General features: G+C 33.3%; 1 protein-coding gene across 5 annotated transcripts in view; it reads left to right on the top strand.

Annotated features, from left to right (window-relative positions):
- Positions 1-1,365: 1,365 nt before the first annotated feature.
- Positions 1,366-14,083, top strand: part of LOC105216112 (tyrosine-protein kinase Fer) — a 76,415-nt gene continuing 63,697 nt past the window's right edge. Inside the window, exons 1-2 of one of the 5 annotated variants that reach the window (XM_011190423.3) lie at positions 1,366-1,451; positions 6,366-6,846. In XM_011190423.3, coding sequence (XP_011188725.1) covers positions 6,651-6,846 — 196 coding nt within the window. In that variant the 5' untranslated portion in view covers positions 1,366-1,451; positions 6,366-6,650. Of the gene's footprint in view, positions 1,757-6,365; positions 6,847-14,083 lie in introns of all 5 variants that reach the window. The other 4 variants (XM_011190421.3, XM_011190420.3, XM_029042772.2 and 1 more) reach the window with 4 other exon arrangements.

The following is a 14,083-nucleotide window of genomic DNA, read 5'->3' as shown; positions in this document are numbered from 1 at the left end:
GCCGAATCTGTGCCAACCGAGATGTTTTAACCTTAGTCTGACGCATGCTGGACATTGAATGAGGAAGTGCGTGGATGATTCTTCTTCGCCTTCATCATGGTTTGATCTCACCTCATGTGGACCTAATGACAAAGACCAGTAAGCACAACTACAATTGCGGTGAGATGAACCTTCCTAAGAGACTTCAGCTGGAAGGACCATTTTCGGTCCACCACGGGCGAGAAAGACCTCGCAAGTGCACTTGTGCTGGATGTTGTCCAGCGTTCTAGGAGTGGACCCACACTAGTAGTATTGTAAAGTAGTTTGAAGCTACTGACTACTGTTAGAGGCTTCTTAAATAGCCTAGAGTATATTGTCATCGAATTTAAGGCCAGTACTGCCGCTCTGCTGTTGGATATAGACGAATGAATAAATTGTTGCTTTCAAAAAACGAAATGTACCGTTTTTTTCTCGTACTACTACCAAGTCGAGACCTTTGCCTTTGTAACTTTCAACAAAATGGTTTATTGGTCTTAACCCACTAAAGACGGTTACGATGAAAGTCTCTAACACCTCTTTTTACAGCATTTCCATTGCAGTAAACTCGTTTTGGAACCCTAAATTTAATTCAATATTTTTTTTTATTCGACAAAGCCTCATTTTCGAACACACGCGCCATTTAAATGGACCAGTGGGTGAAATTTAATCTGATGGCATGTCAATTAACTCATAACAGACACTAAAATCTATTTAACGAAAGTGTTCTTAATTAATTTAATTAGAATCACAGTGGACAACACCAACATCAGCCGCTGAGAATTCATAACAATTATTGCACAATATCATAACACTATGACACAATAAAACTCCAGGGATGGCAGAACAATGCCAATCATTAATTAACACTCAATTTGAAGATACCCAAAAAAATTGTCATAGGTGGTTGACCTCATTTCGATGCCTACAATTTTCGAGCGTTCGTTGACAATCAACGCAATTGATTCAGACAACGCCGTTGTGTGCCTCGTGATGCGAGCGACAAAAACAAAACAAAAAGACAACAACAATAAAATAAAAAAGACAGCAAAAACAGAAAAATTAAAAAGACAATAACAATAAAAAAAAAAAAAACAAAAAATACAATAACAACAGTCAAAATTCAAAATTATGGCACACCAGCAGCTAAAGGGCCGCATGACAGCAGCGTCTCACTAGGTTGACAAGATAAAAATATGAAATAACTAAATAAAATAGAGAAATTCCCGCGAAACACTCGTCGGTCTTTGAGTTTGAGCGCTTGCAGCAGGGGGGCGCGCGCTCAAACATGTTTGAGTGACTTTTTGTTGTTTGTTGCTTTCGGCTGGTGTTGAGTTGGGGAGCCGTGTATTCGCCAGCTATTTTCGTTTGGGCCTCCAACAGTTGCGGCGAGTCTTGTTCGAAGCGTGTACGTGTGCAGTCTGGAAGTGCGGCCGGTCGGTCAATTCTTGGATTTATTTATTTATTAAAAAATATTACCTTAGCCACTCAGTCGAATTGTGTGTGTTTGTGAAATTGAAAAGAGTTAAAAAGTTTATGAAAACAAGTTGTGTGAGTAAATGCTAAGCAATAAATAAATGAAAATACTAATTGGAAAAAAATTAATAAAAATATCAATTTACAAAGAAATCGCGAAAATTCAAGTGCAAAGAAATTGGCCGGGAAAAGAGTGAAGCCAAAACGTCAAGTTTATTGAAGTGTAAAACAAATTGAAAGTTGATAAATTGAAGTGCTATGCAAAGTGAGTTGTTGTTGTTAGCAACGTTAGTGGCGTGTGAGTGGCCCCGTGCGCGCTTATAATTTGAGAGGGGGGTTACGCTCGCACTGCCTTGCAATTCTTTATACGCGTGAATGCGCAAATCGTTTGTGACATTTTAGCCACCGAAAATGTTAACAGTTATGGAGTAGCTAAAGAAGCTAAGAAGTGACAAAATGAAATAATTTAATGTAGAAAATTAAACAATAATAAAAAATTTAAATTAAAAAATAAAATAAAAATTAAAAAAATAATGTAAAATATTGAAAAAATAATAATTAAAAATTGAAAAAAATAACAATTAAAAAAAAATTAAAATTGAAAAAAATAATAATTAAAAAAAAATTAAAAAATAATAATTAAAAACATATAAAAATTAAAAAAAAATATGAAATAAAATAAAATAAAAATAAATTAAAAATTTTCATAAAAACTAAAAAAAAAATTTAAGAAAGAAAATCACGCACGTGTTTTTTTTTTTGGCAAACTTTTAAATTTTTTGTGTTTATAAGCGCGAATGCAGCCGTGTGTTATGCTGTGCAAGGCAGACAAAAATTAAAAAATATTTCAAATTTTGCTAAATTGTTGTTGTTTTTGCTATTTGTGTTATTTTTTTGTTATTTTTGTTGTTTATGCTTTCATTGTTTTGCATTCCCCCAAAACGCTAACGAAAATATTGGCAGCACAGTGCGTAGCATGCATAAATTTGTACGTGAAAACAAACAAACATACACAGCGTTGATTGAAAGCAGATGAGATCGTAAATAATATTTTTTTATACAAAAACAAAAAAAAAACAAAAAAAAATTAAAATAAACAAAATAATATTTTTTACGTGAAATAATTTTTTCTGCTTTGTTATTGTTGTTTTTTATGATATATGTATATGATTTTTTTTTAATTTTTTTATCTCACAACGTGATACCACCGATTTCTGACGACGCTTTGTTTTTGATGTTTTGCGGTCTTTTAGTGTTCAAAAGTTTGTTTTATCGCTGATTGAGCACAAGATTTATTTGCTGCCTGATATTTTTTCGGTTTGTGGCGGCGTTCGCCTGCTTCTACTCTTCTACACACTTCTTCTGTGTCTGTTTGTGTGTAGTGTACCTCATGCGCCGTCACCTTACAGCGTTTGCAACGCCGCGTCGTATTGTTCTTATTAGTGTTACTATTGTTATTGTTGTTGTTGTTGCTGTAGCTGTCGTTTGTTGTCTACGGTGCTTTGTGTATATTTATTGCCGCCGCTGTTGGTCGGCTTGTAGTTGTTGTTGCCTCCAACGAGTTTTGTTTTGTTGTTAAGCCTAACCCGTTTTCACAAACACACACTACAGCAACTACAAACGCACACACACAGTCAGCCGCAGCGACCTGTGGCGGCAAAGTGAGCTCAAATCCAGTGGAACTCCAGCGCGCCAACAGTCAAAGTGCCAGTGTAAAAGTCAGCAGTCAAGCAATGCTGGAGCTGTGCTCCTGCCACTACACTCTACTCTCAAACGCGACGGTGTGTGTGTCTCTCTGTGTTTATTTTTGTTTGCTTACACACACACACACACATCGCTCGGTACCTATCCAGGCTTCACTTCTCCTTACCTTACCTTAACTTACTTGCACCAGCTCACAACCTGGCATTGTTTGTTTTTTGTTCTTGTTGTTGTTGTTGTTGTTTAAATGCTGGAAAAACTAGTTTTTCGAAAACATCAGCAACACGCATAACAAAGATAGCAACACATCAATAATACTAGCAACTACAACAACAACAACAGCAGCGTCGATGCCAACTATATCGGTGTTAAGAACAATATTGCAGCTAAACATGGGTTTAGCAAAATAGAAAACAATAACAACAACAAATAGCAATAAAAATTCGTAAAAGGCTTAAAGTTCAAGTGCCATTGTAGCTTATTTGGGTTGTGTATAAAAATAAATAAAGTGAAAAGCTTTAAATAAGGAGAGGTGCAGATAATTAGTGAAGATATTTGTTATAATTTTTTTAATTATTTATTTCGGATAAAAAATTTATTCAAAATTAAACAAAAATATTGAATTTTTTTTTATGAATGCTGTGGATTAGATTTAAAATGTTTCTTAATAAAAATTTGTAGGAGTCGAAGTTTCATGAAAAAAAAAATTTAATTGTTTTTTCATTAGGAGCAATGTCTCACATAGTATACTATTACTAGACTTAATTGCTTAGAATATATAGTATTAGAGTGATCTTTCATGTTTCTATTATTATTGTAATAGTAAAATATTTTTCGAATATTTTGGCTTGTTTGGTTGGCTTATTAGTGTAGCTCCGGATCTTGTTGTAGTGTTTTCGTGTTATTCTTGTTATTGTATAATAACATAAAAAATATTGCTAGAAAAATATTTCAAGAGTACCATGAACCATTTTAAGCCGCCTTGAATCTCAAGTCACAGAAGGATCCCACGTTTTATCAGCACAAAACAATACAAGGTATACTCAAAGTCAATATAAATAAGTCACCACTTGAGTGAAAATAATCATGTGCCAGCATTTTGAGCAGATCAGGACTTTGTACCAGCCCCTGTTTTTAGCATAGTTATTTTTGTTAGGTTAGGTTAGTTACTGCTGATCTCCAATATGGATTCTTACTTTGATAGTTTCAACTATGTTTTTTGTGATGTCATAATTTCTGAAATAATACCGAAATTTTGTATCGAAGCTTATTGACACATCACAACACTACTAAAGAGATTATTTCGATACTAGATCCCTCTCCACCACTAATATTAACTAGCTTTCTACATTAAATAATGTATAAAGTATTGTGAAAGTATTTTGTATCGAAGTTTGGTGCCCCTTTTCAACATTACTAAAGAGGCTATTTAATTTCCATACTAAATCCCTCTCCTAGACTAATGTGATCTACATTTCTTAATTAAATAATATAGATAGTACTGTGAACTTGATTTGATACTATCCATACCTTTTGTATAATCTCGTTTATTTTCTTGACCAGAAAAATTTGGTTTTTGTGATAACTTAGCACTATAACTCTCCAGTCGACTTGTGTTTAGGTGAGATATATTTGATCCTAAGAAGATTAGACGACGTGATAAGTACGGCTACAGAAGAAGAAGAAGATCTTCTCTACCAGCTGCTCTTATAGGGGAGTTTTTACACTATTCGGTTATCATCTGGCCTTTCATCGTAATTGATCCTGAATTAGATGGTGAGAAGATATCGGTTTTCTAACTAAAAGTTTTAAATAAAATCTGTACATTTAGAGGAGTTTGTTGTTCTGATTTTTGTTGAAAGTGATTGTCTTTTAAATAAATATTTAGGTAAGCATTTACTAATCGTGGAATAAACTTGATTGATTGAAATCTATTTCGAGGAGTTTCAGAAGTGATCTTTACCTATTAATACCCAAATAAAATCTGGGATTGTCTTTTAATGGTTCAGTTAGAATTTTTAAAGAATATTGGAAAACACTAGATGTCTTATCGACCAAAATCTAAAAGATTTGATTACCTGAGTATATATGCAATAATCTCGATTATATAATTTTCACTGCAAACAGTTACTCAGAAAAAAACATTTTCATAAAAAGAGCAAATAATTAGTAAAAAAATTAGTTTTACATCACTGCATTTTTTAACCAAAGCCAATTATTATTATTGTTGTTTTCCACATATAATATAGTATATACATATGTACATAAGTGTCGGCATGTACGAGTACATCACTCTGCAATGTGTTGTGGTGTGGCGTAAAAATTTGTTTTGCAAAATTTGCAAATTGGCATGTGCTCGAACATTATGAAGCTCCAGTCGCCGCTGACTTGGCCAATAAATGTGCCATAAAAATTTCGAAAATCACAACAACAACAACAACAAAATGCAGAGTTCATGTAACTGACATGCCAGCACATATTCGCAAGAAAGTAGAGTGCAAAGCGTATGAAATAAAATGAAATTGAACGAAATGAAATGAAATGAAGTGTCGAAATATTCTGCGCGAGTTGAAAAAAAAAAATGAAATGAAAATAATGCAAATCAGCAAAAGCAAGAAATGTGAAAGTCTTCAAAAATTTGCAGATATATTCACATATTTGTGTATATGTATGTGTGTGTTGCTTGTATAATCACATTTAAAAATTGGCAGCATTTTGTTTTTGTGTTTGTTTCATTAAGCCAATTCTGTTTTCCAACGTTGCTGTATTCTTTCGAAATCTTTTATTTTCCTACGCTAATTTTTGTATAAACGAAATTTGTAGTCAGTGGTTTTCGGAATGATTTAATGTTTTTGAAATATTGCGCTTTGATGTTTATACTGAGCGCCATATGAATAAATATTTTTGTTGTTTTTCGAGATTTTTTTTCTCGAATATTTAATGCTTTTATTCTACTGTGGCTATGCTATTAGCACTAGTTGGAAAATACAGATACATAACCAATTAATTAACCAGTGATTGATGTTCGTAGGCTTTTAAATATATTCCAAAAGCAACAACAATATCAAAAACAACAACAATTTCATTCTGATTTTATTATTATTATTTTTTTACAAGAAACCGTTTTAAAAAATATATGTGTCCCCTAACTAACGAAATAATTTTCTTCGCAGGAAATCATTATTTCTACACTTACCTATGAATACCTGTAAATTCGTGTGAAATCTTAAACGAAAAACCATGTGAAAAGTAAATTCTAAAATACTTGAAATAAATGTGTTTTTATAAAAGTAAAAAAATATATACATATAAAACCGGTGCCTAATCTAACCACAAAATATCAACCGCAATACAAGACCACAAAACATAAAAAAATAAGTAATTTTTTTATTATTTCAAAATCAGTGAAAAAGTAATAAAAACAAATACAAAACAGTAATCAATTGAGCCATATTATTATGGGTTTCTCGTCGGCCCTGCAGGGCCGTGCCGCGCACGAGGCATTAATCGTGCGCCAAGATGCCGAACTACGTTTAATGGAGACCATGAAACGTTCCATACAATTGAAAGCCAAATGCGATCGGGAATATGCGATCGGTTTGGCTGCGGTTGCACAACAGGGTATGAAAACCGATCGCGCCGATGAAATGCAAGGTGAGTGTACCAAAGGGGGTCCAGTTACTCGTATCAAGAAAAAATAAAAAAAATAATAATAAATATTGTTCTAGTAAGAAAAAATTTTATATTATCGTATAAAAAATATATATTATTCTTATGTTTGTATGTAAGTTTTGACTCGTGCAATCAATACGCAAGTTCACTTACTTTGTTGTGGTTTTGAGCCAACACTTTTTCTATGCGACAACATGAAAGCCTTTTAAAAACAAGTATATTACATCTAGAAGGGGAATATACATATATATACAACTATAATAAATAAGGGTGATGGAATTCTGACTGAGTACATTTCTTTTTTTAATTCTGTTGTATATGTTCTCATGACGTAACCCTGTATTTCTCTTAGCAATAATTTATTAGGTCACTTCGATTCACTGAACTTTTAAAAGTGTCGAATCGAGCAAACATCTGGTATAAGAGACTGCCATCGACATAAGAGACTGCGTCGAATCGAGCAAACATCTGGTATAAGAGACTGCCATCGACAAAAGAGACTGTGTCGAATCGAGTAAACATCTGGTATAAGAGACTGCCATCGACATAAGAGACTGTGTCGAATCGAACAAACATCTGGTATAAGAGACTACCTTCGACATAAGAGACTGTGTCGAAGCGAACAAACATCTGTTATATGAGATTGCCATCGACATAAGAGACTGTGTCGAATCGAGTAAACATCTGGTATAAGAGACTGCCATCGACATAAGAGTCTGTGTCGAATCGAACAAATATCTGAGACTCTTATATTTTAGATCGTTTTTAAGTTTTTAAATACAATTTCTTGAATAAAATTATGATTTTTTAATTAATTGGATTCCGAAGTTTTGGTAGGTTCGGCATAATTTTATTAGCTATTAAAATATGGTATACTTGGATGCAGAGCCTAGGTGCAATCATAGAGGAATGCCCTTTCAAAACTGGAATCATACTTTCGCGAAATTTCGAAAATTTCAACTCGATTTGTGTTTAGTTATAATATATTTATGACGTAATAATCCATACAATTATGTTTTTCGGGTTTCCGAGATTTTAATTTTTTATAGTTTTTTTAAGAGAATTATTATCCTAATAAAGGGTGATTTTTTAAGAGCTTGATAACTTTTTTTAAAAAAAAACGCATAAAATTTGCAAAATCTCATCGGTTCTTTATTTGAAACGTTAGATTGGTTCATGACATTTACTTTTTGAAGATAATTTCATTTAAATGTTGACCGCGGCTGCGTCTTAGGTGGTCCATTCGGAATAGCCCGAATTTCTTCGGAAATGTTGTCTTCCAAAGCTGGAATAGTTGCTGGCTTATTTCTGTAGACTTTAGACTTGACGTAGCCCCACAAAAAATAGTCTAAAGGCGTTAAATCGCATGATCTTGGTGGCCAACTTACGGGTCCATTTCTTGAGATGAATTGTTCTCCGAAGTTTTCCCTCAAAATGGCCATAGAATCGCGAGCTGTGTGGCATGTAGCGCCATCTTGTTGAAACCACATGTCAACCAAGTTCAGTTCTTCCATTTTTGGCAACAAAAAGTTTGTTAGCATCGAACGATAGCGATCGCCATTCACCGTAACGTTGCGTCCAACAGCATCTTTGAAAAAATACGGTCCAATGATTCCACCAGCGTACAAACCACACCAAACAGTGCATTTTTCGGGATGCATGGGCAGTTCTTGAACGGCTTCTGGTTGCTCTTCACCCCAAATGCGGCAATTTTGCTTATTTACGTAGCCATTCAACCAGAAATGAGCCTCATCGCTGAACAAAATTTGTCGATAAACACATTTCGAACCGAACACTGATTTTGGTAATAAAATTCAATGATTTGCAAGCGTTGCTCGTTAGTAAGTCTATTCATGATGAAATGTCAAAGCATACTGAGCATCTTTCTCTTTGACACCATGTCTGAAATCCCACGTGATCTGTCAAATACTAATGCATGAAAATCCTAACCTCAAAAAAATCACCCGTTATTTCATGAGGTCAAATGTAAGATAACACAAGAGAGGAAGTTTTCTGACTGCCATTCAATTGGGAGTGGACAGGAAAGATACTTTTGCATATGTTTCAAGCAGCTCTCGACTTCCGGGTTAGACCAAGTATCCTCTGGGTAGCCAACAGACATCCGTTTGGTGAGAAGGCAAAGCCCACTTCTGCAGTTGTGCGTAGAGTTTGGAGCCACCACATAAAAAAACTTTCCCAAGAAAAGAAATATTATTATCGGCTATAATCGCCTAGCGGTTCTTACGTTAAAAAAAATATTTAGATATTTCGAGAGAACCGCTGTTAATCTTAAAATAAGTGCCGATTTTTCGTGAATGAATAAATTTTGTTTGTCTTCAAGGTTAATGGGAATCATTTATTATTTTGAAGAAGATGTTATGAAAGTCTCAAGTAATTCTCTGACACATCGTACATACAATTCAATATAACTTTGTAAACAATTACATATTTATTATTCAAATAAATATTTGTAATTCTATAAATGATAACAGAAACTTTTAGATAAAACAGTAGATGGTATTAAAATGCAATCAACTAACAAATAATTAAATATATATATACTATAAATAAAAAACTTTAGATAAACAACAAATACAAAAACACAAAATAAAATAAAAATAATTATACAACGATAGAAATAGTACAAACGCTTCGTCAGCTCCCCCAGTTTAAGCGCTTATCAGCGAAACTTTACATTTGCGTCACACGAAAAAAGTTCAAACTCTTTGTTATGCTCTTGAAATGCAAAAGAAACAACAAAGTAAGATAAAAGTGTCACCAGCAAGAGGCTTATTGCAAGTTCTCCGAGCAAGGGGACTTACAATGAGTATTTTTTATAATTTTTGTATCTGGCTTGCTAACATATTAGTGCACATGTGTACGCGGTTGGTGAGAATTTACATAATTATTTTTGCAAAATACACAATAATTTAATTTCTGCTTAAATTCAAACTGATAAATCGAAATTGAAATCATATTTAATATGGGATTTGCATGAAATCAACTACTTTGCCAAGCAAATAATGCAAACAAAGCCAATGAGAAGTCTCTTGCGTAGGCGAAAGCGTGTGGAAAGACGTCAATGCGCGTCATTCATCGCTTAATCGCATACACACATTCTGAAACTTTGAACCAAAACAATAAAACTTGGTATTTCTATATTAGTTTTGCGACAGTGTTTTGCGGTTTCATGTGTCATTTCAGTTTTAAACTGTGACCAATTTACGGAACTGATTTTGAATTTCGAAAAACTAAACTGACTGCTGTTCATTGATAGTGGCAAAACATGCACAACATCAAATAAATGCGGTAGACCTCTTCAATATCTAGAAATTTTATGAAAAATATACACTCTTATCATAAAAAAATCTTAGAATATTGGATGAAAAGTCTTCGGCCCAATTCTGAGCTCTACTTCCTTCTTGATCGAGGAATATTTTTTGTTGATTGTTCGATTGATCGAATTAGTCGTTGATAATACACCCATAAAAATCTCGAATAATTTTGGCTAAAACCTTGTGTACCCAACTCTCATGTTTTCAGGGCTTTGCATGACTTTCGCTAGAAAACAACCTTTCAACGGTCTTTCGATTGGACTCAGAGGTTTGGCTTAGATTTGAGACCTATAACTTGAGAACCATTGGATGAAATGTCATGAAATATTGGAAGTATTCTACTTAAGGGGCTATACCAGTGTAACCCATGTAAAATTAGGCGATTTTCGTGAATTTTTTTTTTTAAGAAAGTACTCGGTCGAATGTTTCGAAGTTTTTTCGGACATAATGAGGTATATTTTCAACTATATTTAAAGATTTTTTTAGATAAAAAAAGATAATTTTTTAATGCCAAATGGACAATTTTCAATCAATCCATTCAAAAACTATTCAAGATACGACCTTGCCAATTTCACAGGATATTTTTGAAAGTATAAACTATCGAATAAGCAAAAACAAAAATCGATTTTTTAAAAAGTCACACTGGTATAGACTGCTATAACCTCTTAAGATTGGAACTCTACGACAAGAATATAGATTTTTGGTTTGTTGTGATCTTTTGGTCAGATCTAAGACAGATCTATAGGAAGTAAGAAATGAAAGATTGAAAAATATCCGTTATTAATCTCAAGTATCTTTAGTAATCGACTTAAGAATGGTCCTAGAGTCTCCCAGAGCTTTATTGACGTTAATTAAAATAAATAATTAATATACCAAACGACTTTTTCACGTCGCAAAGATAGTATCAGAGAACAGCAGAAATCGTTATAATTCTCTTAATTGAATAAACCAATAAAAAAGAAGAAAAATAACAATAAATTTCTGTAGCGATAAATATTAGCATACATAACTGTCTCGCTGCTGAAATATTACCAATATCGCACCATGTCGCCGATTATCTACACGCTCATTTATAACTGCAATCTACGCATACGCACTCACGCACGCAGGCAGGCTCTCTGATTGGCGCATTGGTTGCTGCGTTATGTAACATTTGCATGCTGTCTGTCCAAATGGGGTCGCGGTGGCGAGTGCAGTGCAGTGCTTTATGGTTTGCCAAACGTTTTAATTTCTCACACGAGCGTAAAATGTGGCAACATGTCAGGCTGCCAAAGCAAACGCACACATATATAAAATATATATTTACATACATACAAATGCATGCGTAGTTAACGCTGTAATCGGCGGAGTTATTGCGCGACCGGTCGGTCGGTCGGTTGTGTGCCTTTTCCAACGGTGCGACATGGATTTATGCAGACATTACAATGTTGCTTACATGTGAAGTCTGTATATGTATGTATGTATGTACTTTAAATGTGTCTACCTATTTATGCATGTACTTCAATATTTATTTAACTTTGTTGCTAAGTTATCGATGTTGTTGCATTTTCGTTTTTTTTTTGCGACTGCAATCATTGCCCAATAACGGTAATTTATGTAATTTATGTTCAATGCACTTTCACTATTTTAAGATTTTAGAGTCCAACTTTTTGATGACTTTGTTGTTGCTCCGAGGTTTATCATCGGTACTTAAAGGAAGTTTTGACTTTTCTAATTGAATACACAAAAACATCTAGATTTAATAATTTCGAAAATATATTTTTTAATTCATTCGAAAGTCTCCGTATATTTAAAAAGTATATAGAAATTTTAAATAATTCACAAAAGATTTACTTTTGAAAAAAAACATTTTTTTTTGATATAAGAAATGTTTTCAAAAATTAACGGGAATTTTGCTTTTGAAAAACAAAATTCAATCGTCTACATTTGTTTGACAATCTTGACAATTGGACTCTCCAAGCCCGTGAAATTTTAAATTATACAATTCCCGTTATTTTTTGAACGTCACGTACGTAGTTGGAATTTTTGTTTTGAAAGTTCTTCTAATATTTATACAGAAGTGAAAACCACATACAGCTTTGAATTTATTTTGGCAACTCACACCACAAAGCACTTGGCTGAATTCACAAAAAAATTTACTTTTTGAAAAAAAAAATGAAATATTTTTTTATAAACTAAATGTTTAAAAAAATAACAGAAATTCCGTTTCAAAACAAAAATTCAATTACCCGTTATTTATAACCAAATTTCAACAATAAATCGCTTTTCATTTGCCATACACTTGTAGACGCTTTGCCTAAAAGTCACTTTAATTTAAACCCTCTCGCGTGACTTTGTTGAATTTATCGCGGCAATTGCAAGTGATTAACAGTAATTTTACTGCACCTCAGAAATTTGTACATATGTGCATAAACATTATAAAAACTTACATAAAGAACTGCATATTTAGTTAGTAAGTTGTGTTTGTACGTGCTTGACCATGGCTGCTGCGCATGCGCCACTTACATTTACCCTCCATCGCTCGCTCTTAGCACAGCAGCATTCCAAATTACATGCATTCAATGCCTGTCTCAGTATCAGCATTACTTCTAGCACTAAATAATTTAAAAAAAAAAAATTGAAAATATTCGCGCAATTAATTTCTATAATGTTCACCAGCAGCAGTAGCAGGTACAACTATCGTTTTGCTGGCGTGTGATTTGTTGTAGCCACAATGTAGTTAAAGTGTGTTATATGTTGTACTTGTAATTTAAACTGTTGGTTATTTATTCAAGCTGTTAGGTAATTATCGGAGGAATTCAAGAAAAATACACAATTTGTAGTACAAAATTGTGATTTCAAGTGAGCTAAGAGCTTACAGCAGCAAAATGGTTGATCAAAGCTCACACTTCGTTGCTTGTTCGTGAATTCTTGTTCAAAAAAAAAATACTGAACCGATGCCCCAGCCTCCATATTCGCCTGATATGGCTCCGTGGGACTCTTTTTCTATTTCCAAATATGAAGCGAACCTCGAAGGGTCGTCGTTTTATAAGCATACGAGAAATCGCTAAAAGAGCCAAAGGCTATCTCAAAAAACTAGTTTGAGAAGTATGTCAACGATTGGAAGAAGTGCTGGCATAAGTGCATAATATCGAATGGGGACTATTTTGAAGGGGACAACATTAATGTAGACGAATGAATAAATGTTTTTTTTTTTCAAAACACGAAAATTCCCGTTATTTTTTGAACACACCTCGTATCATGTATTCTCCATCTCTTGTTACAGTTTACAGTCAAATTCAGATTTTTAAAATATATGACTTAATTAAATTGGATGAAAATTCTATATTCATAGTCTTACCTTCTAAAGTATCCTTCTGAGCTTCTACTAATTTTCTGTATAATTCAAAAATATTTTTCAATTATTTTTTTTAATTTTTTATTCATTTAATTTTAAGTATTTTTTATTTTCACTTCACACTTCAGTTTTTCAAATTATTATATTTTTTTATGAGTTTTTCTTTCAATTTTTTTATATTTTTTTAATTGCGTGAAAATATGGTAACCTTGACCACGAACTTGACTGCAAAATCCAAAAAAGCACAACAAAAACGAAATAAATAAATAGTTAAAAAAGTGCGTTTGTGTTGTTGCCACTGCTGCTCATGGGAATTATGTAAATACAAAGTTAACGGTAAATGTCTGTGTGTTAAACTAAATATTTATATAATTGTTTGCATTTAATTGAGGCATTCAAGCAGCTGCTTTGCACCAATTTCGCACGATCGATCGCACATTTCCTTTGGCTACTGTTTATTACGCGTTTTTAGGTTAGGTTTTTCATTGGCAGCCGCAACGCCTTCGCTCGCATTTCGAGCACACAAACAAAAATGTTTGTATTTATA

The sequence above is a fragment of the Zeugodacus cucurbitae genome, chromosome 2, assembly GCF_028554725.1.
Source record: "Zeugodacus cucurbitae isolate PBARC_wt_2022May chromosome 2, idZeuCucr1.2, whole genome shotgun sequence".
Taxonomy (NCBI): domain Eukaryota; kingdom Metazoa; phylum Arthropoda; class Insecta; order Diptera; family Tephritidae; genus Zeugodacus; species Zeugodacus cucurbitae.
The sequence above is the reverse complement of the archived record's forward strand: the minus strand, read 5'-3'. Positions and strand labels throughout refer to the sequence as shown.